The sequence below is a fragment of the Mastacembelus armatus genome, chromosome 9 (genome assembly GCF_900324485.2).
Source record: "Mastacembelus armatus chromosome 9, fMasArm1.2, whole genome shotgun sequence".
Lineage (NCBI taxonomy): Eukaryota > Metazoa > Chordata > Actinopteri > Synbranchiformes > Mastacembelidae > Mastacembelus > Mastacembelus armatus.
The window spans coordinates 19,360,536-19,384,916 of record NC_046641.1 but is presented as its reverse complement, the minus strand read 5'-3'; the positions used below and the strand labels follow the sequence as shown (position 1 = coordinate 19,384,916).

General features: G+C 40.9%; 1 protein-coding gene across 4 annotated transcripts; it reads left to right on the top strand.

Moving 5' to 3' along the window:
- Nucleotides 1–601: 601 nt before the first annotated feature.
- On the top strand, nt 602–23,906 carry scarf2 (scavenger receptor class F, member 2). 4 transcript variants are annotated; one of them, XM_026321608.2, is made up of 13 exons: nt 602–1,236; nt 3,585–3,643; nt 3,741–3,842; nt 4,424–4,943; nt 5,449–5,667; nt 5,911–6,039; nt 6,359–6,462; nt 7,552–7,666; nt 7,975–8,072; nt 12,732–12,887; nt 14,132–15,345; nt 17,830–17,918; nt 23,300–23,906. In XM_026321608.2, exons 1-13 carry the CDS (start codon nt 1,127–1,129, stop codon nt 23,442–23,444), a joined length of 3,060 nt encoding a protein of 1,019 aa, XP_026177393.1. In that variant the 5' UTR covers nt 602–1,126; the 3' UTR covers nt 23,445–23,906. The 4 variants fall into 4 exon arrangements, with proteins under 4 accessions (XP_026177393.1, XP_026177391.1, XP_026177390.1 ...); XM_026321606.2 differs by lacking the exon at nt 17,830–17,918; XM_026321605.2 differs by lacking the exon at nt 17,830–17,918 and having other exon boundaries at nt 23,297–23,906.
- Nucleotides 23,907–24,381: the final 475 nt, after the last annotated feature.

Below are 24,381 nucleotides of genomic sequence, written 5' to 3'. Positions count from 1 at the left end.
TAAAAACATGATGTTTCTGTTGGCTCCATTAATGGACCTTTCACTTGAATTTACAGGCTTTAACATGAGGCAGGAGTTGCCATATGCCGCCATCACTTTGTTTGTGTTAACAGATGGGGGAGCCATTGTCTCACATGTAGATTTTGCACTGTTGCCCCACTCCCCACACACACTCACACACACACACACACACACACACACACACACACACACACACTCTAAAGGCACATACACTCTCCTCATCCAATAAAAAAAAGATAAATAAAATACCTTTGAATGCTGTTTTTTAAAGTAGGATACTGTTCTCAACAAATGTGTAATTTTGAAAGTGTGTTTGATGAATCGCAGATGTGTAAATGTCACTAATGATGCAAACAAAGCTCATTTCTCTAATATAACCCCTTATGTCCGAAATGAATGGTTTTATCTCAACAGTCTCCATTACCGTTTTGTAAGTTACAGTGAAAAATTAGGCCACAAGGCATTTTCACCAAAGCCATTAAACGGAGCCTGTTGCGCACAGGCCTCGCTATGTAAATTTGGTGGCGCACGCATGGCGCACAAAGCCAAAGATAGAGTAACAAATCAGGAATTTCCCTCCTGCCACTCCTGAGAGCGCAAGAGAGGACAAACGCTACGAATTAAGCGCTTCTCCTCAGAGAGGAAAAGGCGAAAGGCAGCGAAATTGCCTTGTTTTCTTTCCGAGATTACCATCAATTTACACGTTTCCAGACGCGCTGTGGACTTTATGTTGGAGGAGAAAAAGCCCTTATGAGTTTGGACCCATCTGCTTTGCACGATGACCTCTTTTAGAAACTTTAATGGAGTAAACAGCGCACTCAAAGAAAACATTAGCTGTGATTATCGAGTTGTGGTTTCGTGACTCTTTTCCAGTCGTTGGGATTAATGGTCTCTGCTGAGGCTCTTGATGGCGTAGGTGTAGCTGCAAGACCTTTCAAAGCACCTTAAGGAAACGGATTTAATATCAATATAACAAAGATATTTGGATTATGTGCATGAAAGACAGTGGCGCATAAAAACACAGTGAAAAGCCCCCATCGTTACTTTTTGGAGAAGGGAAACGCGGAGCAACAACGGCGCCTAGAAGGATGCTGCTGCTTGTACAATGGAAGTGAAGAACTCTTTTGCTGTTGTTGCGGTCGTTTGTCTTTTCTTTTGCTCCAGTTTCGGCCAAGAACTCAACCCCAAAGGGAGGAATGTATGCAAAGCACCTGGGTAAGCATCACTTCAGAAGAGAGTAAGACTAATGGTTAAGCCTCTAATGGTTTCAAAGTTTTCCTCGTGGTACTTTGACCGCATTTCCCCCTCAGGATGATTCTCTTCAGAACAGTCCAGTCAGGGCTGAAGTTACGTTGGAAAGAAGTGGTATAGTGATATTCTCTATTTGCTTGACCAAACAATGTGTTTTAGAACTGAACATGAGACAGACTTGACCAGATCGACATTGTTTGCAGCGTTGGTCGTAGCGGTTCTTACTAAACTGAAAGAGAACCACTGACAATATGCTAAAACTTTTTAAATATGTTTTATTTTAAGAATTTATTGTCCACATATTATATATTGACCTTTTAGTTCTCTGCTTATAACGTATTCCCATTCCGCTGTATAGCTGGAGGAGGAGTCCATGAGAAATGCAGCCATACAGATGTGTACATCTGGAGAAGAGCTGTTTTCATTGGGGGGGGGGGCGCTGTTTGTGACCTTCACATCATTCGTGCTGACTTTTTAAAGTGACGCTTAAAGAGAGTTTGGGGAAATTTAAACTTTAAAGTGTCTGAATCTACATGTTTTGGTTAACTGTTGATGACTGAGAGTAATTTGTAAAAAGTAACAACTTTATTTTAGGAGCCCCCTTGTCTAGACAGCTTCCTTTCAAATGTTAACCTCGGCGATATAAAAAAAACATTTCTTGTTGGAAAGATGGGCATTTTGAAATTATGGCAGGCATGAAACAGTAAATGCAGCATCATCTTCCAGTATGATGTTATATATGTGATGAGAAATAGATTATTATATTTCTTGTTTTTTGCTACATAACTTGACTTCCTTACATACTTTGTAACAAATGAGGATGGAAAGTAAGTCAAATTTAATATTTCCTGTGCAGGCAGAGTTCTTGGAGCAAAAGTGAAAATAGATTATCTGAAAGGCCACACACAGCATATATCTGTGAAATGTAATCAGGAGTCTTTTTTTCCAAAACTTAAAGTTCTGTTGTCATCTCCTAGATTTTCCTTTGTTTTGAGGCACAGCAAATGTACCAAAAAAGACCTGACCTATTGTCTGTTGTGGCATTTTCAGCATCATACATATTGTACCAGACTCCACTGCTCTATACAAGTTTGACATTTTGCCCACCTCCCAGTATTAAACATTCATTGCTTGAACTCTCCACTGACCACTTGTTTTTCCCATTATGACCGTACTGTTTTTATTTTTTCTAACTTGATTCATATGAATAGAAGGAAGTAGTTCAGCATTTATCATCACTAGGCAGTATTTCCAGTGTGTCCTCACATTACAAAATCTGCTGCAGAATCTCGCTGATCTGGCAATACATCGTAACTCCACTTTTTGATGATGCCGTCAACGCTCTTTGTTGTCAAGAATCAACTTTTCCAAAAAATGTGTGGGAACAAAAATGGTTTTGCCCATGTGATGTTTTGAATACTGATGCAGAAAAATGTAGCTTTGAATCAGTGTAAGTGCAGCTGTTGATGCCCTCGGCAAAAGGTTAGGTGGGTTCTTTATGAAGTAATGAAAGACAAGTCTAAGGACAGCTTTGCAAACTAATGCTACGCAGCCATTAGTATAATCTGTCTTCCTGTATGCTGAACTGTCTTCCTGTATGCTGAAATGGATTGTCAGTGTGTTAAAGGTCAACAAGGGTCAACTCTATACATGACTGGGTTTTGTCAAATTTTGGAGGAGCACTGCTACAAGACATTTTAAACCCACCACCATATAATGAACATAAAGTAGAAAAGTGAAAGTATACAGAGGTTAGATCTGTGATCTCTACCACATGCCTATTTTGGCAGGATAACAAACAGTGTTGCTCCATGCTTGTTGACTGAAAGTAAACTGCCATCTCAAGGGGAAGCTGACATGTTGCAGGGCCCCCACAAAGGTCACAGGCATGGGAGGAAGAGGAGATGTATGTGTCCGCTCCTGACAGCCCTGAGACTACTCTGCAAGATATTGTCTCTGAATACTCATATTTCTCCTTTAGTATTTTCCCAAACGCTGGGCAGAGCAAAGCAACCTGATAAACTGTTCAAGCCCAGGGGTTACCAGCTTTTAAGTACTGTATACAGCTGTGAATGTGAATGACCCATATTCAGTTAATTATACAAGCATGTGCTAAGCATATGTGTCTTGTACAATGCCCAGCGTAAGTTTGCAGAATTTGGCATCAGCCACATCAGTAAAACCGGTGAGATCAAAGAGGCAAGACTTGGGTGTGGATGCTGCCTCTTTGATGTATGTTTGTTTTGCTGTATTTTAGTGATGTGCTTCATCTTTCCCTTCTCATTCTCAACCTCATAACTTTGTTTTTCCAGATCATCAGGATTGGTGTGCTGCAGTGGATGGGGGCAGCTAGGGGATGAATGCCTGACACGTATGTAGTATACAGCATGCTAGTATTTATCTGTACATGTTATACAGCTTATTGTGCAAGCTCTTTGAATAATTTGGTCTATTCTTCTTCACCCAAGCTCTCTGTGAAGGCAATTTCACCTGCAAGGAAAATGAGGTGTGTGTCAGGCCGAATGAATGTCGCTGCCGTCATGGATACTTTGGAGCAAGCTGTGACACCAGTAAGGCCATTTCTACCTGTTGCCTCTTGACTAAAGTGTTTCAAGTTAGCTCTCAAATCTTTAATCATCTTAATAGCATGGCAGTGTCACCCTGTTAGTTGCTTGTTCCAGCACTTCCTGTTGCAGTTCCAGGCTAAAACATCCACTGGATGATTTGCCATGGAATTTTGCACCAACACCCAAGATGCACAGGATGAAGCCTAATGACTTTAGCTGTAATGTTTCCTGTAGAGCCACCAGTAGGTTAGCACTTGGTGATCCCTTTTCATCTAATGCCTTGATCAGGGCGAATGTGTAACAAAAACCTGCAACACTAATATGGCCCTCTCAGCCTCAGCTCTATGTTGGGTTTAATACCTCTTAGCGTATGTTAGCCATGTTACGTGTTATACCTGCTGAGTTTTGGCTTCTTGGTGTTGCAGCTGTATTTTAGCATGTTAGTATTTTCATTTAGCTCAAAACATGTGGCTAAGTATAGCAGATGTCTTTAGCATGGATATAGACTCTTACTTCTGTTTAAGCATTTGAAAAGTCAGAAGAATCTTTGCCTGTTTCCTGATTACATCACTGTTATTTAACAGAGTGCCCTGCCCAGTTTTGGGGCCCTGACTGCAAGGGGAAATGTAATTGTCATCCCAATGGCCAGTGTGATGACTTGACCGGCGAGTGCACCTGCAACCACAATCGCTGGGGACCAAACTGCGAGAACGTGTGCTTATGCCAAAAGGGCAAATGTGACCAAGAGACGGGCAAATGCACTTGTCACCCTGGTGTCTGGGGTCCCCAGTGCAACAATAACTGCTACTGCAGCGTTAACTCAGTCTGTGATGCAATGACAGGGCGATGTTTGTGCAACCCTGGCTGGACAGGGAGGAACTGTGCAATCCAGTGTAACTGTAACAATTCACCATGCGAGCAGTTCACGGGACGTTGCCAGTGCCGAGAGCGGCTCTGGGGCCCACGGTGTGAGCGATACTGCCAGTGTGTCCACGGCAAGTGCAACCAGGTGGATGGCTCATGTACCTGTACACCAGGGTACCGTGGGAAGTTCTGCAGGGAACCGTGTCCTGCTGGATTCTATGGTCAAAACTGCAGAAACAGGTGGGAGAAAAAAAATGCAGTGAGCAAATGTACCGTGTCAAAAACACAGGAAACATGCTGTTTTACAGATGGCTAATGTTCAATTCCCTTGTCTGATCCATATTATGGTGCAGTTTTGTGGTTTTGATGGGAAATAAGATTTGATATATACTGCAGCTGATAGCCCTTTTAAATATAAGAATATGTTACTTTATGAAGAAAGTGAGATTTGGGGCTTGGTAATCATATTATCTTATAGTCATCAGCCAACATGTAAAAGCAATTCAGGTCAAATACTTTGCCTTCCACAGTTCTCACGCAATATTGTTGCTATAACCCTAATAGAACACGGTTCAGTGCTTTTTATCCCCTCTTTAATTGAGCAACACTAGGCATCCAAATACAATTATCACAGTGAATCATATTTCTGATCCTTAAACTGTCTGATTACACTAGATAAGATGGGGGAGTTTGTGTAAACAAGAGGAATGAGAATTCTTGTTCTGTTTTCCTTGACTGACCACAGGTGTGGGCATTGTAAGGGCCAGCAGCCCTGTAAGGTGACGGAAGGACGCTGCATCACCTGTGACAGGGGCTGGAATGGAACACGCTGTGATCAGCTCTGCTCCAAGGGCTTCTTTGGTGAAAACTGCCAGGAAGTGTGTCCCACCTGTAAAGACGGTCACCACTGTGACCACATTCATGGCAAGTGCTCTCACTGTAACCCTGGCTGGATTGGGGACAGGTAGGAAAACACACAATAAAGTTAAAAAATATTTAAAAGAAACATCCCAAAACATTTTTTTAGTTCAGTCAGAGTTTCGTTGTTCTTATAGAGCTTTATCATTTCCAATGTTAAAAACATGTTGGCATTGCGTTTAACAAACTGCTACTGCAGGACCATTTTTCACACTGTGATAATGTCCCTGACTCACACTGCTAAGTTTGAAAATGACTGTAATCCTGACATTCCTTCTGTGTGTGATAGGTGCGAGGTGCGTTGCCCAAACGGCACGTATGGTGAGAACTGTGAGAACAACTGCAGTCACTGTTTTAACGGCATCTGTCATGTTGCCACAGGAGAGTGCCTGTGTGACCCGGGGTTTTATGGCATATAGTAAGTCATAAGACACCTCATACTCAAAAACTTTATGTTTATGCCTTCGGCAGCACACAATGCACAGTGAAAGGGACTGACGCCTTTCATATTACATTTGTCACACAAACATATATATCTTGGGATTAGAAGGAGTGAGATTTGAGGCATACTTTTTACAGATACTGATAAACCAGTCTTGAATTAGAAAAGTGAAGCCTCTACAAACCAGGAACTGATCCTGTTTATTCTTTTTTTTTTCCTATGTCCCATTTAAAGCATCTGTCACTTGGAATGAACATTAAACAGATGTTGCTTTTGTCTCTTCTCTTTGCTCAAGCTGCAATATGACCTGTCAACCTGGCCAGTATGGTGTGAACTGCAACCAAACCTGCTCTTGCCATGACAAGAACTGTGATCCAGTGTCTGGTGCCTGCTATCTCCGTAAGAGCAAGCTCATGCTTTGTGGTTATGTTTTTAAAGGGTTTTCTGTGAGCAGCACTGATTTTTTTTTTTTTTTTTTTAAATAATGTTCTTTTTCTGAGACAAAACTGATATTTCTGCACAAACATTTCTAACCATCTGAAATGGTTTGTCAAAAAAGCCAGATGCTATTAATGCTGACTGTGTCTAATTGTTGGCTGTACACAAGTACTAACAAATACATCTATTCAGGTCAGTGTGTGTAGTGGGAGAGTTAACGTAGCAAGGCCTTGATCGTGTTTCCAGACCCAGACTGGTGTCCTTTTTATGGCTGTGTTTGTTGGCTCTATTCCTGTCCAGTCAGAGAGAGAGGGACAGAGGAAGGAAGAAGAAATAAAGTACAAGAGGGAGAAGAGGAAAGAGAAAAGGAGGACTTGGAAGGGAGACAGAGAGGAAAGGAGAAAAACTGGATGGTTTGGAAATCGGATTTGAGGCAGTCAGAGAGAATATCATTGTACAGGATATAAAAGGTAGCAGGGATTTTGGCCAGTAAACGTGATGGGCAGCAGCAGGTGGGTCAGTGATATCACAGACCCACACACACACAAACACACACACACACAATCAGCAACATGCGACACCCAGGCTGCCAAACAACAGCCAGCCTTATGTAACAGTATAAAGACCTCAGGGCAACAACTATTCATCCTTCTTCAGTCTCACCATGAGCCAAATTACATTTGGGGTGTATCCCACTTGAAGAGGGAGAGGTACTAAATCATCTAATGAAGAGTTATGGTGAGGGGTTTTTAGTAAAAAGAGGGTGAGGGGAGGAGGGTCCTGCCGCAGTAAAATTGTAAATAATCCAATGTATTGAGGGACGTGATATTAGTGAATAGTGAATATTTGTTGTGAATACACAGAACCATACAATCTCTTTATCAAAGCTAAGATTAATAAAGATTACAGACAATCACTGAAACCCTCGACTCCAGTCATCTGAATGCCAAGGTCTTTAGTCTTAGTGGTGATGAAGAGAGGGATTTGTTGAAACTGGCACTCAGAGCATCCCTGTGGCACACCAAGATTTCACTGCATCTTGTCTTTCAGAACCCAACCAGCGGATGGGTGTGATCGCAGCTGGATCCCTGGTCTCCTTTTTACTGATTGTCCTCCTCTCGTTGCTGTGCTGCTGCTGCCTGTGTCGACACAAAGACGACCACAAGTGAGTGACACGTGTCTTCACCTCAGAGGACCACGATGGGGGCTTGAGTTCCTAATAGAACGCTTGCACTGGTTATGAAAATTAAGGAAAATATTTACTTTGTAGTTTTTCTCACAGGTACGAGGTTGTTAAATGAATAAATGCATATAAATTGTATTTTGAGTACTTCTGAGTATTGACATTACAGAATGAGTAGCAATTTGATCAGCCCCTGAGCCCTCAAAAGGGGCACAGAGCCAAGTTTAAATATGCTTCTTTTCCATGGCATCATCCCTTTTCAATCCTAACCAAGACAACTCTACCAACAGCAAAAAAGCCAAGCGGATCCTGTGTGGACGATTTAGCCGAATCAGCACTAAACTTCCCCGTATTCCACTGAAGCGACAGAAACTGCCCAAAGTAGTTGGTAAGCCCCAAAACTCTTTCTCATATCCCACTAACATGTTGCCAGAAGCTGTTGTACTTTATGTAATCTTTCTCTCTAGTTCTTCAACAACACTAGATGTTAGAGCTGCATCATTCTTAACTTTAACAGTCAATGCATAATTAGCTTTAGATGTAAAGGCAGTAGTATTCAGAATTTAATATGCAATGATGATCTCAAAGAAATAAACCTGGGATTTCAGAAGCTGTAAGCCTTTTTTAAATATTGTTGGCTTAACACAGCAGAGACACCGATGATAGTGGCAATGAGTGGCAGTGTGCATTTTCCCTCTGTTCTACCTTAGTCTGTCTCTTAGATGATGAATAGGGTTGAAAAGTGTATGGTGGCTGCCAGGCGAGTATGGGGTTTCATTTGAAAGGAATGCACTGGTTTTAGAGCTCCTTATTATTCTTGGCACCCACATATGCCATGTGTTCATATTATTACAACCCAAAACTGGGGCTTTTTTCTTCCAGTTTTCTGTACTTGTTTCCATCATCTTCTTCCCCAAGAAATTTTTTCTTTGGGCAGAGGAGGAGGCTGTGTTATTAAAAGAAGGCCAGTGGTTGTCGGGGGCCCTGGGTGGTGATGAGTGATGTGCTATCAAAGGCTGTACTGTTTGGGTGGATGCTGCAGTTCTACTGCTCCATGTGGACGTCTCGTGGTGTGTGACAGATCTGTGACTCCGTGGTTTTTTATTATAGCCAGGGGAGATACGCCTATTTAACACAGTATCTGTATGAATAATTCAATTCATCTTGCTCCTGTTAGCTATAGATGTTATAACTTAACTTATAGAAATGATTAGTCCTCTGTTATTTGTGTTTTTACTCTATATTCAGCCATATTATAGTCACTTGTTGCCAGATTATAGATATGACGTGCAGTGAATAATCACTTCCTTCATGGAAAAATAATAATTTTACACAAACTTATAATTTATTGATTGTTAAAAGTCAACAGCAAACATTTCCTGCTTCCAGTTTCGCACATGTGGGAATTTGCTGCTTTTTGTGTTTTATATAGCCTAATTGTGAATAGCATAAGACGACTGTTGTAAGGAAGGGGTTTAAAACATAATGACCCTGTTTCCTTTCCATGACTGAGCAGTGTGTGCCTGGATCAGTTATCCAGCTGATTATTTAAGAATCTGTTCCCATTCTACCTTAGTTTAAAATACTGCACTTGGAGAGAGTTGCCTTTGTCATGACAGTGTGAGACATTAATAGGCTTATATGTTAAGAGCTTCGTCATGTGATTTTAAAGATATTGACATTTGTTTTCATTGCAAGAAAGAACAACAAATCAGTTTTAGGCCTTTATAGATTCAGACAATAAATAAGAGTACCTTATATCAGTAAAATGAAAAAAACAGATTTTCACACCAGCAATCAAAGCTAATGCTCGTGGTCAGTGTTTCTCTTCTATGCTGCTTTCTGTTGGGCTACCCAGAGACGTGTGGTCTGCCAACATTTAGAAACTCTTAACGGTGACTAGGACTACACAGTCCTGAACACCCACATTCCAGAAGGGGCCCAATGGGGCTGGAAACAGGAAGTGGTCAAATTTACCCCAGCCCTTGTCAGAACTGTGATTTATCCACACCAGGGTCAGCAGCAACAGATGTGGCTAGACAAAACAAAAAAGGTCTGAGTGGGGGATAGACAATATTTACTCCTCTGTTAGCAGAGTTAGCCTCAGAGAGCACATTGTCACCTATCACCCTACAGATTCATGGCTGTTCAAGATTTTCTGTGTCCTACTCCTTGGGTGAGTGCTGAGAGTAGCACCACCTTTTTTCATCTGTATTTATCCAGCAAATCTTCTTAAATGATCAATTAAATCAAAAGAAGAGTTTCAGATAGAGCTTTAATAGTGTGCTGCAGCAATGTATAGTTGTTAATAAATATGATCAAAGATCACGATATCTGTAGATTCTGAGGTGGCCATGTTGGTTGTCATGGTGTATGTGTTTTTTGGGTTCAGACTCTAAATGCAGTCATGTAAACCTGACACAGGCTACTACAAGCTAAACATACTGATTCTTATTATTATGGGCAACTAATATCCCTATTTTGTGTCCAGGTTTGAAGCATTTAAACTTGCAGCCCCCTTGTTCTAGCATAGCTCCTTAGCCTTTAGACTACTGCTGCCCCAAGTCTGTAAACTTGTCCCATCACTGAGCAACTGTGGTGGCGGAGCTCCACAGCTTGGCCATGTCAATAATACCCTGTTGTGCAATGGCCTCCATGTAGTTAGGGAGGGATCACAGTGGCATCCAGTCCGCAGAACAATCTGTCCTGCTAGATCCACAGTCTGGAGGGAGAAGCTTTTAAGGGCAGCAGTTGTGCTTCACTTCATACAAGTAATGCTTCAAAATGGCCATGTGTTAGCTTGTTGACTAGCCTAACTGAAGGCTTTGCATAGCTGCTCTACATTCCTCAGTCCCTCTGAGTCTCTGCCTATCTGCCTGCTGCTGCACAGTCACAGTGCTTCAAGGGCAGAAGTTCAGACAGATGACATACCATGTCTTATTCATTTATGTTTTCCTTACACTGAAGTTGGGCAACATACTTTTTGTCATGAATTAATTATTTGTAGAGGGACTTGGGTGGCATTATTGTGGTGCAGAAACAGGATATCCTTAAATAATCACATAAATGAGCAATGTTGGATGGAAGTCCCCTCTACTCTCAGTTCCAAAACACTTGTTATTCTTGGTCTTTGTTTCCCCTTCTACCAACATCTGTAGTTGCTTACTGAAGACATGTTGCACCTGTGTTGACATTATCCAATGTACAAGTAACACAAAGACATTACTCTCCCACACTCAGACATGTACTTGAGAGGTTTAGATATTTGTAAGTAAGTCTTTTAGAGGCTCAATGGTTTATGTCAGTATAATTATTTTTAGTATGTCAGCAAGATTTTCAAACAGATCTTCCCTCGAGGCCAGTAACTTCATAGGCAAAATCTGTGATTTGGAAAACTAGATAAAACTCAGCCCCCTCAAGGAAAGAGCAAATCAGGCTCCTTGAAAATAGCTTTTCACAAACATGTGACGCACACACACACACACACACACACAGCCTCTATAACCCACTTCTGACTGACCATGACTAAGTCTGGTCATTGTGTTGTGTTGTGCACAGCAGTAGGTCATATGGTGTGAGGCAGATGGATGGAACCTAGAGAATAAACACCAGACCAGTTTATGTTAAAAATTCATTCTTGTCCAGTTTACACTTTATGGTGAGAGGAACCTCTAAACAGAAAAATTGTTAAGGTTTTGCTGCAAGTATTTGAATGTTTCTTGTTTTGTAGTATTTTAAAATGATATGCATATCAAACTCTGCCAAAAGGAGATGATGTGAGAATGTGTGAAATCGGTGTCACATAGACTTCTCATACTTATATATAGTTTCTGTAGAACTCTGAAAGTTGTACATCCTTTTAGTTACAGTCAAATTTCAAACTAAAGAACTGGGATTTGTTCCACTAACTTTAACAGGGTCCTGGTACACTTAGGGGATTCCTTGCATGAACGCTTTATCAGATGTATAAACAAACGTATGGACCTCTGTGTCATTGGACGTGTAAACGGGGGCATCTGATGTGGTCGGTCATGTCAAGTTAACGCCCAGCACAGTTTAGGCCAAAACTTTTCACGCCAGATGGGAAGATCAACCTCAAACATTCCTCAGAAACCACAGCTGTCCTGAGACTGAAGGGTCAGCAGAATTTAGTGTCTGTAGGGCAGGAAGGAAGATGAAGAGAGCAAGAGGGAGACAGCGAGACAGAAACATGACCTACATATTGCTGAGGGAGTGGATTCAGTGGAAGAAGACGATAATTTGTGGCTCATTCTACTCAGCACCTAAGTTCTAGAAAAGACCACATGACATTAATATTTAGACAGTATGACTGAAGGGTCAGTATGGCTTCAGTATATCAGACATTATTCTGTATGTTACTGTTTTAAAGAGAGACTTTCTGCTCTTACACCTCCACCAATTTTGAAGAAATAATTAACATTTTAAGAAATAAGCTGTTAAGACTAGCAGGTGTTTCTTGTCTTTTTGCCAACCTAATAATATTTGCTTTATTTTAACCTTCATGTTTTTTAATTGAATTAGAATGTATACTTTTCTGTCATGTAGTTTGAGTTTTAAAAATACTTATATGAAAAGCTTACATAGTCATTCATTCACAAATGAATGAATGATTTAGTAAAGTGATATGTTCTAATGTCTTGTACTTTAATGTAGTAATCTTTTAATGTATCTCTTATCACGTTCCGTCTTAGATCATGGTCAGAATGCAGTTTCTGTCTGTCTTTTGATTTGCTTAGAATAAAACCCTGGAAAACCTGAATTGCTTTGGCAATGGCATTAAAATATAAAAATCCTCATACAGTTTATACAGAAAATTATCTGTGTTCATTTTCAGAAATCCATGTTATTGTCTTTGGAAATTTTTGTGCAATATCAATGAAACCCATTTTTTGCAGGCTCATTTAAACTGATACTTTCTATAACTCAAAGTTGTTCAGAGTAAGAAAGAACAGACTGTTGTTCTTCAAACACGGTACAATATCCTCTGGCTGACCCTTTGGCTTCTCCATTTGTTTTCTGTTCCCAGTAGCCCACCACGACCTAGAAAATATCTTCAACTGCAGCTTCATCGAGCCCCCCTCTGTGGCGGAGCAGCCCTCCCCTTCCTCCTGGTCATCCCAGGAGTCCTTCTCTTCCTTTGAGAGCGGAGACGAGGGGCCAGTTTACTGCGTGCCCCATGAAGGTGAGTCACTGGCAGATTAAATAAACAGCTTAGTTATCTGGAATGATGCATATAAATCCATGATTTGTCTGACATGTAAGGGCTTCACACACACACACACACACACACACACACACACACACACACACACACTGATATGTTTCTGAAGAAGTCAAGATCCCCATTGTGACTGTGCAGTGACTCGCCCACTTCTCTAAAGCCCCTCTCTGAGGTAGTCGGCTCTTTATCGTATGCCATCTAGGTCCAGGTTTTGCTTTGAGGATGAGGAAAGTATAAACAGGAAATGGAATAGTCAAGTCAGCATATGGCACAAATCCAAACAATGACTAACTCCTTGAAGCTTCTTGGAAAACACCCTTTTCTGACAGTGCAAGTCAGGTTTTGTATGTGCAGGGTTATTATGTGTGTTTGATTGATCTGCTCTGTTAGAGTTTAGTTCTCATTCTCACCATGAATGGTTCAAGGGCTTTTTAAAGAACTGATTCTCTATAGAAAGCCTCAGGCACAAAATTATTACTGTAAACATCATCCAAGGGTTTTGAATTAATGCACATATAAGATCTTTGTATTGAAGCCTCTTCAGAGTATACAATATGGGTATGCAAATTCACAAATAAGGTGGTACAAATATGAATCATTAAATAACATATGGGATTTATTTTCTGGTGGGAAGAGAACAAAGTCTCCTCACTGAGAAAACAGTTCTGCTGTTTGTGAAGGTCACAGATGGAACACATTGTTTAGAGGTTTTAGAGACTCTGTTGTTTATTTTCTTTGTTATTGCTAAACTGACTGTTAATTATATTTTATTTAGCTGTCTTGTACAATAAATTTTATTTATATACCTCAAAATCACAAATTTGCCTCAAAGGAAAAAAAGAACACAATTGCTGCTTGTGACAATTAGAGGACAATGGCAAATAGCAAACTGACTCACTGATGTCAGCAACAAACATTATCTACTGTATCAAAACATCAGCAAACATTTGCTTACATGAGCCAGTAGTCATACAAGTCCAAATTCACATGTATTAATTTAACCCATGCTTTATTATTTATGATTCTGTTCTACATTTATAAAAGGAAGAATGCATTACTTCCTCTCTCATACTCTTGTTTTAATTGAAGTTGATGATTTATGTTATCTATTCTGTTCAATACAGCCCTCCTATTTGTTTGAAATGTGCTTTTATTTAGGATATTGGATATATAACCTTTTCCTAATGTGTGCCGATTTTCCACAGAATCTGTGAATGAAAGCAAAGAGAAGCGCAGCCCCAGCCCCACAACAGAGAAGTCAGAAGCCATCACCAATGAGGAGGATGCAGGGGAGTACACATCCCTGAAAGACACCAGCCTCACAAAACCAGAGGGCAGTGAGCAGCCCCTGCTCAAGTCCTCTGACAGTGATGGCTCCACCAGTGGATCTGAGTCCACTCCTGCGGCCCTCTATGCCCGCATCGCCCGCCTCTCTAAGCAGCCCAAGGAGGATGATGGCAGTGGCAAGGATGGGGATGGCACTCCTATGCCAGAGGCTAAGCGCAATGGAAAACCACCACCTTCACCAGGCAAGCCCAAACCACGCCCACCAGACCCATCCACTAAGCCTAAGGTATCATGGATACATGGAAATACCACAGGACCCCCCCAGCCAGACCAGCAGGGTCACGGAGCAATCAAGGCACTTGCACTGCCAAAGGAGAAAAAGAGGAGCTACAGCGATGGCTCAGCCAAGAATGAGGAGCGGCAAAAAATGAAGGAGAGGAACCATGAGCAGCAAAAGAAACAGGAAGGGAAGGAGGCGGACGCTGGAAAACACAAACCTCTGCGAGGGAAGAAGTCTGGGGATGAACACAGCAGTCCCAGTCACATGGAGCACATTAATGGTGTCGTTCAGAATGCCCTCAAGAAGATTAGCAGTTTCCACAGCTCCTCGTCTGAGAAGAAGACTGCTGACAGTCCAAAGGACACCACCAAGGAGCCACCCAAGAGCCCCAAGGTCCTACATCCTCATATGAACTCTGAGGCTGCTACATTGCTGGCTGCTCAGCTCAAGGAGAAAACCCAAAGCATCAACAGGAATGAGGGGACAGGCCTGACGAAAACCAATGGTCTCTCCACACCCAAGGGAAACCGGGAGAAGCCCACACCTCCACAAAAAGCCAAGAGAACCCCCTCTAGTGGATTGAGCCAGCAGAGCTCCACCAAGCCCCTGCTGCCCACCTCAAGCAGCCTACAGAAGATGGTATCACCCATCACTACCGACCTTGGGTCCCCTGAAGCCAAGAGCCCGGAGAAGCAGGACTTGAACGGCTCAAGGGCAGGGGACCCAATGTTGGATCCCACACCTAAGAAGACTCCAATAAAAAAGCCACCCAGGAAGAAAGGCAAGGAGGGTATGTTGGATACTCCGGAAATTAAAACACCCCAGCAAAAGACAGCCATCATGCCACCACAGGTAGTGAAATAAATTTGTCTTTAAAAGCACTTGTGATGGATTCAAAAAAGACAAAAATGGATTTGTTGGAAGGTGAACCACATAGTTTTTCAGTGAAAGAATTAAACTTTTTTTTCTGTGTGAGTGTGCTGTGACTCCAGGACCAGTCAAGATTGAGAAATGCTTTTAAATTGAGGGTGCAAATGAGACATGTTGCTGAGTTATATTCTAATGACCTCTATAGACCATTGTATTACATTTCAAGAATCTTTTTTGTTCTAACAACTATGTATCAGTCTCACACCACAATCTGTGGCTAAGCCGGACACAACTGTGAGAACAGTGATGCACAGACATAATCCATAGTTCATTCATCTCTCCTGCTCCTCTGCAGTTATGTCCACCACTTAATTTATATATGGACCGCTTTTCAGGTTGCGTAACTTTAATTTGCTATGCAGGTCTCAGAAAATAGCTATCTTTTATGTACGCTTTCCCCAGGTACTACAGGTACTAAAAATAACAAAAATGAGATCCTCTCAGGATTGCAAGCTATAAATGTTTTGTTTTGTTTTTATCTTGAGTCAATAGGCCTTCATGCACAAATAGTTTTAGTTATTTGATTAAAGTCTTTAATTAACTATATTTGACACCTCAAAGTATATACTATATTAATGAAAGAAGTGGTTTCCACACTTGTGAGTCACCTTGAATTCCTCGCTCAGCATTATTGTTGGTTTTGATATACAAACATAGCATTTTTGGATTTGAAGTGTTAGTGTGACAGAGGTCAGACATGATTTTGTTGAAGCTCAAACAAATTCTTTGATCTTTCTGCAAATAGGGCTGTTTAAAATCCATTTCATATCTTTTCTAACACCACATCACCAGAATGTGCTCTCACTGTACTGTATGTTTTATTCAGCCAGCTAAACTACTATACCAAAAATGACACCCCAAGCTGTTGTATGTCTGTACATTTGTCATACTTAGAAATCCCTTTAAACTCACATGCTTGCTCTGAAATGCAGATACATCTGCACTTTCCCTGTGCTGCTTTTAAGAAAAAAAAAAAAAAGGTCCAGGACAATATCATCCTGTAAATCAGATTCAGTAGATTTGTTAAAGTAAAAGCTGGTAGTAGCTTCCTTTACCGATTACAGCAGGAGCCTGCCATGTGTCTTTGTCTTTCAGTTTAGTTTAAAAAAGTAGGTCAATATGAGCTGTTCTCACTTCACATGAATTTGTTTATGCCATCGGGATATTATGTGAAAAAAAAAAAAATCTTGTTGGAGATGTTTGTCCCTTAAGAATTATATTATCTTAAGCTAGTAGATTCATGCTGAAGTAACAAGGTGCTAGTTTTATTGTTTTAGTATAAGACTGTAAGACTAAATGGTACCATGCATCAAGTGTTAAAATGTGCCTCAACTGTGGATCAGTTAAAGCAGAAAAAAAAAGCTATGTTTGTCTAAAATAAGTAAACCAAAAGGGTTGATGAGGTTGGAAACTTAAACTGGAGTAGTTGTCTAGAGGAAAAAGCTTTTTATTTTAGTTATTGGTGAATAGATGTTTTTAGTTTCCCTCAAAACACAAGCTATGAACAGTGGATGGTTGGTTAAAGTATGCAGCAAATTAGTGTTCATCAGCAGTTTTGAGCTGAAGAATATTTTACATTCACAGCTAATTGTCTTGGGTTCATGCTTTTTTTTTTTAAACAAGGTACAACACATTTTGTTGGTTATTTTTTTCAGCGTTTTCTGTTTGTGTACATTGTGTACTTTTTATTATCTTTGTAAGCTGTGCTTATATGACCTTTTCAGTTCTTCTGTTTTCCTTGGTGTCAGTGAACTGGCCTTCATGTTATTTTTTCTTTTTTTTTTTTTTTTTTTTTTTTTTTGGTATGTCACTTATTTTGGGCCCTGAAGCAAACCTGAGTGCTCTCCTTCTGTGAAGTTTACATTGGCTTTGTAATTGTTCTCTGTTGATGTTATTGTTTGTGTAACACTTAACTGCATGATGCAGAGTGTAATTATATGGCATTAATAACCGCACAGGAAATCTGTAACTTTCTTGTTCCCTCTGGTTGTTATTACTGCCTGCCGTAAAAAATAACATACAGAAAGGATTGTACAATACTACTATGATACCACTGTTCAAACAATTGCATATACATACTTAAAACCATAATATTGTGTAATTATGAAGTGGCAATTATGACTGGCCCACGCTTTTTATAGGCCTATATTGCATTGTTGTAAAGAAGGGCCTGAAAGCAGCAAGAACATTACCAACTTGTAGGGTGTATTTTTGTCTTTTATGGTTTGTTTTTAGAAACTTTGATATCCATTTGTGTATGGTCAATAAATTGGTGTTTCATCAATTATTTCTTCTGAAATAAAAAAGCGATGCATTTACTGTAGCTCCAGTCAAACCAGAAGTTAAAAATCAGTTCTCACTAAATAGATTTACAATGACAGCCATCATATTCTAATTCTCTTAAAGCCCATTCCTTCTCATGGCCTGAAGACCTCTTCTTGGCTTCTTCTCCCAGTCTCGTCTTCCATTGCACAAGCAGCTAGAACAACAATAAGGTGAAGCATGATATATTGAGTAATACACCATATACGTTTGCTATTGTATTCGCTGATTGATATTTGACTGTTTCCTGAGACTTAAAATTACTGGATGAGGCAGGAGTCCTGCAGAGTCGTTCAGTCACAGGGGTTCTTCAAAGAGCCCGGGGGGAGCCAGGGGACTGTTCATTTGGCCCCTTCAGCACAGGGGACAAGAGTTCCTTTCATGGGGGAAAACAGTGGAAACTCTGTGCTAAGGAGTTAATCACGCGCTGCATATGTGTCCTCTTCTGGTGGGTAGAAGAGGGATATAGCCAGGACTGGGCCACAAGGCAATCAAGGAGGATGAATGGATGGATGGATGTAAGGATGAATGGATAGGTCATGTGATGTGTGATTGGAAGCTGTAGGTGCAGGAGCTTTGTGTTGAATTATATGCTCATGACCTGGTGTTCTACTTACTAGGTGCATGTGTGTAATGAATGTATGTCTGTTTGATGAAGTGTTGAGTTTCATCATGACTTTAGAATGTAAGTCTGGGTTTGGAACTCAACACAGACTCATTGCCAGCCTTTTCTTGATGTGGGCTGCTAATGGATTTTGATCTGACCCTTTTAAAACGATGAGAAGGTTTTTGCCTGCATGGTCATGGCTTGGCAATTTCTCCTGAGCCCAACAACAACTTAATGGATTTCCAAATTGTAGGAGACATAATGTTTATAACCGTTTTAGTTACCCTTTGTATTTTGTCTTTAGTTCTAATTGCAAATGTTAGTGTGTTAAACTCAGATGGTGAACATGGTAAACACTATACTGTCTAAACCTCTGTGTTAACCTTGTCATTGTTAGCATATTAACATGCTGATGGCAATAATGGCTTTAGACATGTTTGGTCTTTAATAGGCCAAAACTTAATCTAGGAGGAATGTTGACACAACTGCCACCATCTGCCTGTCCTCTCATCGCAGATGGAGAAGATTCTCAGCTGAGCATACCAACACATGTTCTTTGACTTTTCATCCTTGACATGTTGTGGGAAAGTCACAGCTTGGAAATGTGCATTGTGTGTCACCACTGTGCAGCATTTCAGGATAAACTGTGTTCATTGAGCATTGTACAACTTGTGATGGAGCTCTTTGCCTGCTGCTTTTCAATGGAGTCAACAGGCAGTGGCCTGTGTATGATTATGGAACTTGGCCTTTTCATGTCCCCAATGCTATTAGCTAAGAGTAATATTTTGCTGGTTTTATCGAGTTGGTATTGAAGGTCGACGTGTGAAACATGAATTCACTTTGGCGCTGCGGCATAAAAGGACACAAAGAAGAGACTGCATAGGATAGCATGGTCAAAAAGTCAAGGTTAGGAGTGTTGGAAGGGGGGCTCAGTGACATGTTAGCTGCCAGTCTAAACATGACTTGGAACTGGGGTGACCTCAGTGTGCCAAATCTATAGAAACAGCAAGGCTTTAAAACACAGGTCCTATGAGTCAGCCAAAAGCTCTGGCCTGAAAAAACTATTCCAGTCCTTGTGTTTCTATGGCAACAGGAACAGATTGGAAGCACATCTGGTAGCCATTTGAGTCCCTGCAAGGAGAGGAAGAAAGAAATTTATGAGTGAGGAGGAAAAAGACAAATATTTTCTGCAATGCAAAGCAGAAAGAAAGTGGAGTAGAGTTACACTTGAAAGGGGTTGAAAATATTACTACTACAATGGGCTCAGTCAAGAACCGTTTTTGATGCCCGTGTAAGTTAAGAATAATGGATTAAGCTTTACTCTATTTGAGTTGTAGTCTTGTAAAAGGCATTCAATGGAATGCAACTTCTATTAGCATGCATGTAATATGCTCCAGAATCAGAAGCAAAATTTAATGTGGTTATAAAAACACATTTCTTTGCACATTCTGTTTTTTTGTTTTGAAAACCTATTGTTAAGTGTTCATGAACTTTGCCAGTTATTTCTTGAAAAACCTCAGTGTAACAAAGAGTTTTTGAGGCTTTTTCTTTTTCCAGTTTTCAAATGATCGACTGTTTTACTCTGACAGAAATGTGTGGCTGTTGCAGCATGATTTCCTAAAATGCAGTCATTTCGCTGGCTGGTTCATTGCATCAGACATGGCCAGAGGAGATTTGAAAATGCTGTTTTTGTCTCTTATCCCTGTCGACGCGCTGTCTGCGAGAAACACTGCCTAATTGCAGACCTCCTTACACGTTAAATGTTGTTTCTCAGTCCCGTGGAAATGCAGTAACTATGAAATGACATTTACTGGAAATGGAACTGGTACTTTTCTTGAGCCAAAACCACTGAGAGCTGAGGTCAGCGCACAACCAGAAACAGCGCCAGCACCAAATCTTTGTTTATAGATTTCCAGTGACATATACTCACTCAGCAATTCAACAATGGCAATATAATAGCCCTGAAACTCACTTGAATAGCTAAGAATGCTAAAATAGTCCACTTCTAATGAAGAAGTTAAGCAACACCACACAAAAAGCCAACCTCCCCAACAGATGTTCACAAAAGTGCTGAAACTAGGTCAAAGAGCTGAAACTGGAGAGGTCTCAGTTTTGGATGGATTAACTTCTCACTACTGCGATTAAAGTCAACATATTAAACTATAAACTACTAGCTCAACCTACTTCAGGCTACTTTGAGCTGGACTTATGGATTTTCTTAGCATTGTTTGGACATAGAGCGTCTGGAATGCACATTTGCACAGTTTTCATCTTGACTAGTTCTGTAAATGTGGAAATAGCTCACAAATGAATGTGAATAGCCCAAAATGTAATTAAGCCACATTCACTCTCTCTATCCAGATGGAGAATTTTCTTTTTTCCTTTTCTTTCACATGGAGGGGTGTGCAAACAGTTGTCTGGGACATCAAATTGCCCTGGATTTTTCCCCTTTTGTCAGCATAATTCTATGGAATGAGTGTATTAGAGGAGAAGATTTGGATGGCTAATAGAAAACAGATCAGTCAGATGTTCTTTCTTTTTTCCTTTCTTCCTCTGTCTTTCTTTTAAACCTTCACTCCTTCTCTCCAGTTTTTCTCTGCAGCCTATTTTTCTTCTCCCTCATTCACCCCTTCCTCCTTCTCCACCTCCCCCTGTCCTTTATTCCCTCACACACCCATCCATCCGCTATCTGTGCAGTGAAGTGGGACTTCAGACTTCATAATGTGGCTTGAGGTTTCAGCTTTCACATAATTCCAGAGGCTGACCCAAAGTTTTTTTTTTTTTTTCTTTCCTTTTTGCTTCTCACTCCAACCTGAGGCACATAGAGAGAGAGAGAGAGAGAGAGAGAGAGCGAGAGCTGCTGCTTTTTTCCAAATATTGGGATGGAAAATGATCACAAGACTGAATGTGTCTGCCCGAACCTAAGGAAAATACACAGATGGCTGTTTTTATGCACTGAGTCCCAACTGTCCTGACAATCAGTTCTGTCTAGGGCCGGTGAATTGCAGCTTACAAGAGCTTTGTTGTTTGAGACGTAAAATTCTATTCCAAATTTTGCCAAACCAGTCACAGAAACACATGTTGATGCAGTTGCTTGCTCCTAGCTGCCAGGAACATTTCCTTGTTTTTCATCCTGCATTTAATTTACCACTTCTTTGTGACTCAATGGCCAAGTCAGAATTTTTCGCACCCTTCTCTTCCATAGTTTATTTGGCTAGACACCCTTTGATAACAGCCTAAAAAAAGGTGAAGGAATTGCCTTCACTCCTGTATGAAGGTTGCAGTGCACTGGCACGTGAAGGGAAGTGTTAGCTGTATATTTATTGTCACTGAAGCTGCATGCTGGTGTGTACATGACCCTTGCAGCCCTGCTGTGCTTCACAAGACAACAATGGAGCCATTATGGGGAGCCATGTGTTTCTGGTTACCTAGGCGCAGATTAGAGGGAGGGGAGCAGCAGTTGCTGTCTGCTTGCACCCCCAGTTCCACTGATGTGGTCAGTAACTGGACCCATCAGTGCAAATCCATCCGCCGCTCTCGCCCTCTTCTCACCTCCACGCTAGACCCTCTCCATCACCACCACACATATCTACCATAAATATGTAAACACTGGAGCCTTTGTCAGTGAAATGATTCCTACTTGTCCTAGATATTGTTTCACCACTGTGTGCTTGAAACTGTGATCTTGTTGCTAAATCAGTTGTGGATCTGGTGTGTGACTGCAGAGTGTGGTGTTTGTTGTTGCTCCAGTAATATGATAACTGTTTCACCTCCACAGCGGTATTCACTTTAGATTTGCCTCCTTAAGGGAGGTCGGAGGTCAGGGTCAGTTACAGAGCAGCATCACAGAGAGCTTGAGGAATCAATGATTTTCTCAAGAACAGGGTGACCTTAAGTCATCACAGCACCTTAACTCATTAACTCACTTAAACAAAAAGGCCACCCATAAAAACCAAAACATTGTGTCGTATTACCAACATCCCCTGAACTGTCAAATCTTACGAATGTAGTTTTTAATGATTACATCAAACAATTAACAATTAGCAAGTATTCCATGAAACGCTGGTTATGACAGATCATTTTAGATACATGAGATCTGGGGTTTCCATTAGTATTAGTCAGTGGAGTTTCGGCAAGTAAATGTCTTTAAGTGATCACTATCGCTGCTAAAACTGCCTCTTTTCAGCATCTTTTATAATGAGCCAAACAGTATTTAGAACAATTTCATAGCTAATCCCTTTATCCCAGTACACTAGATATGAATCAACAATAATACTCTTAGTGAAAAGTGTCAGTAACCTTCACTATTAGCATTTTTCAAAAAAGGTACTGCAAAAAAGGTCACTGGCAGCAAACCACCCTCGCCATCTATGCCTGTACAGCTCAGATGCTCTCCTGAGGTCAACAGCGTCGCACAGCCTTCTGTGGCATCCTTGTGTGAGGAAAGTTGGAGCCACTTATTTTAGGTTAAAGGTTCAAGCTAACCACATGCTAAATCAAACTCAGTGGCGTTCTCATCTAGCCTGTGAGCTGTAAATTAGTTTACAGTTACTGTCACGCATTTCACTCCATTCCTGTTTTTATTGCTCAATTTACTGTAATTGCTTTTAATTTAACTTAACTTGGGACATAATGCAGAATCCAACAAATGGTGCAGATTAATTTGTAGAATTACAAAGACAAAGAAAGTAAATCTACCCAAGCATTAACAAGAACCAGCTTTTTTCATGTTTTCTACATAATTTGCTATAAGATATTTTGAGTTGGATAAACAAATTTTCAGGGTGCAAAATAAAATGCTTTGCTCCTTGTACCTGAACCTCCATAAGGTGTATACTTAACTGTCTAATATTCAGTAGGACATACTCATTAGCACTGTATTGTTAATGAATGAAGGCCTCCACATGGTCTTCACTTCCTTTAATGCTGCCTCTTTTTTATAAGCAGGCTGGAGCACAGCAGGCACACAGGCAGCAGGCTTCCCCCCCAGCTGCCCCAAGGCTTCAGACAGATAAGCACACACACACACACACACACACACGCGCGCGCGCACAAGCACATACAAATACAAAGAAAGAACGGTTCATACTAATACTAAATTTATTCTTTTTATTTATTATACCTATTTCAAGGCACAGAGAAGTAGGCATTAGAGCCAAGCATGTGTTCTTACGAATGATCTTCACATCATAAGAGAGCAGACACACAAACGTCCTGCTGAGTGGTAGGCAGCATCCGCCAATTTGGAGACACAGGAAGTGTGTGTCTCTTAAGCTCTCTGATGGCAGCAGGATTACAGTGAGGTGTTTCAGTGTTTGATCTTTTGCTAGCTGCAAGTCCTACAATGCCAAAAAAAATCACACACACACACACATAGTGGAAAGAATTGTTCAGTATGAATTTTGTGAATGTTTTCAGCTACATTTTTGTTCCATGGCTCCGTGGTTATAAATGACTGCATTTTCCCCATTGTCAGCAGACTAATAATAACAGCATCCCATTTGGCAGACACCATGTGATGTAAGCTGAAACATGCTGAGTGTGAACACATATGGTATACTTCCACACATACACCAGGAGTCAGCCACGGCAATATTACCCCACCCTCTCTGCTCACTTTCTTTTCTCCCCTCACATTTAATCAGCATATTCTTTCTCTAGTTCAGCTATTCACCTTTTTTAAATCTAACACACATTGTGAGAAACAGGAGTGGAGCTTTAGGGCACAGATACACAAACGTAAAACAAGAGAAGTGTACAGGCCTGTGGATTTACGATGGCCGCCAAGACGAGGAAACCCTTTTAAAACAGAGGACTGTCATTTGACACATAATCTCAAACAGTACATGCAGAGTGCAGGACTCTGAGCTGCACAGCTTTGTGTCTGGAAAAGACAGAGACTGAGAGATGGTTTTGCTGCAGCATTCCGGGCAGGAATGGTTTATTTTTGTTGGAAACATAATAGTTTGTGGCTAGGATTTGGAAGTACATTTTACCCGCCAAACTGCCAGGAAGTGTATATGTGGGTG

Coding starts and splice junctions, on each gene's coding strand:
- scarf2 (XM_026321605.2), top strand. CDS start 1,127: ATGGAAGTGAAGAACTCTTTTGCTGTTGTTGCGGTCGTTTGTCTTTTC. Junction 3,843..4,423: donor TGGAGCAAGCTGTGACACCA/GTAAGGCCATTT, acceptor GTTATTTAACAG/AGTGCCCTGCCCAGTTTTGG. Junction 5,668..5,910: donor CCTGGCTGGATTGGGGACAG/GTAGGAAAACAC, acceptor TGTGTGTGATAG/GTGCGAGGTGCGTTGCCCAA.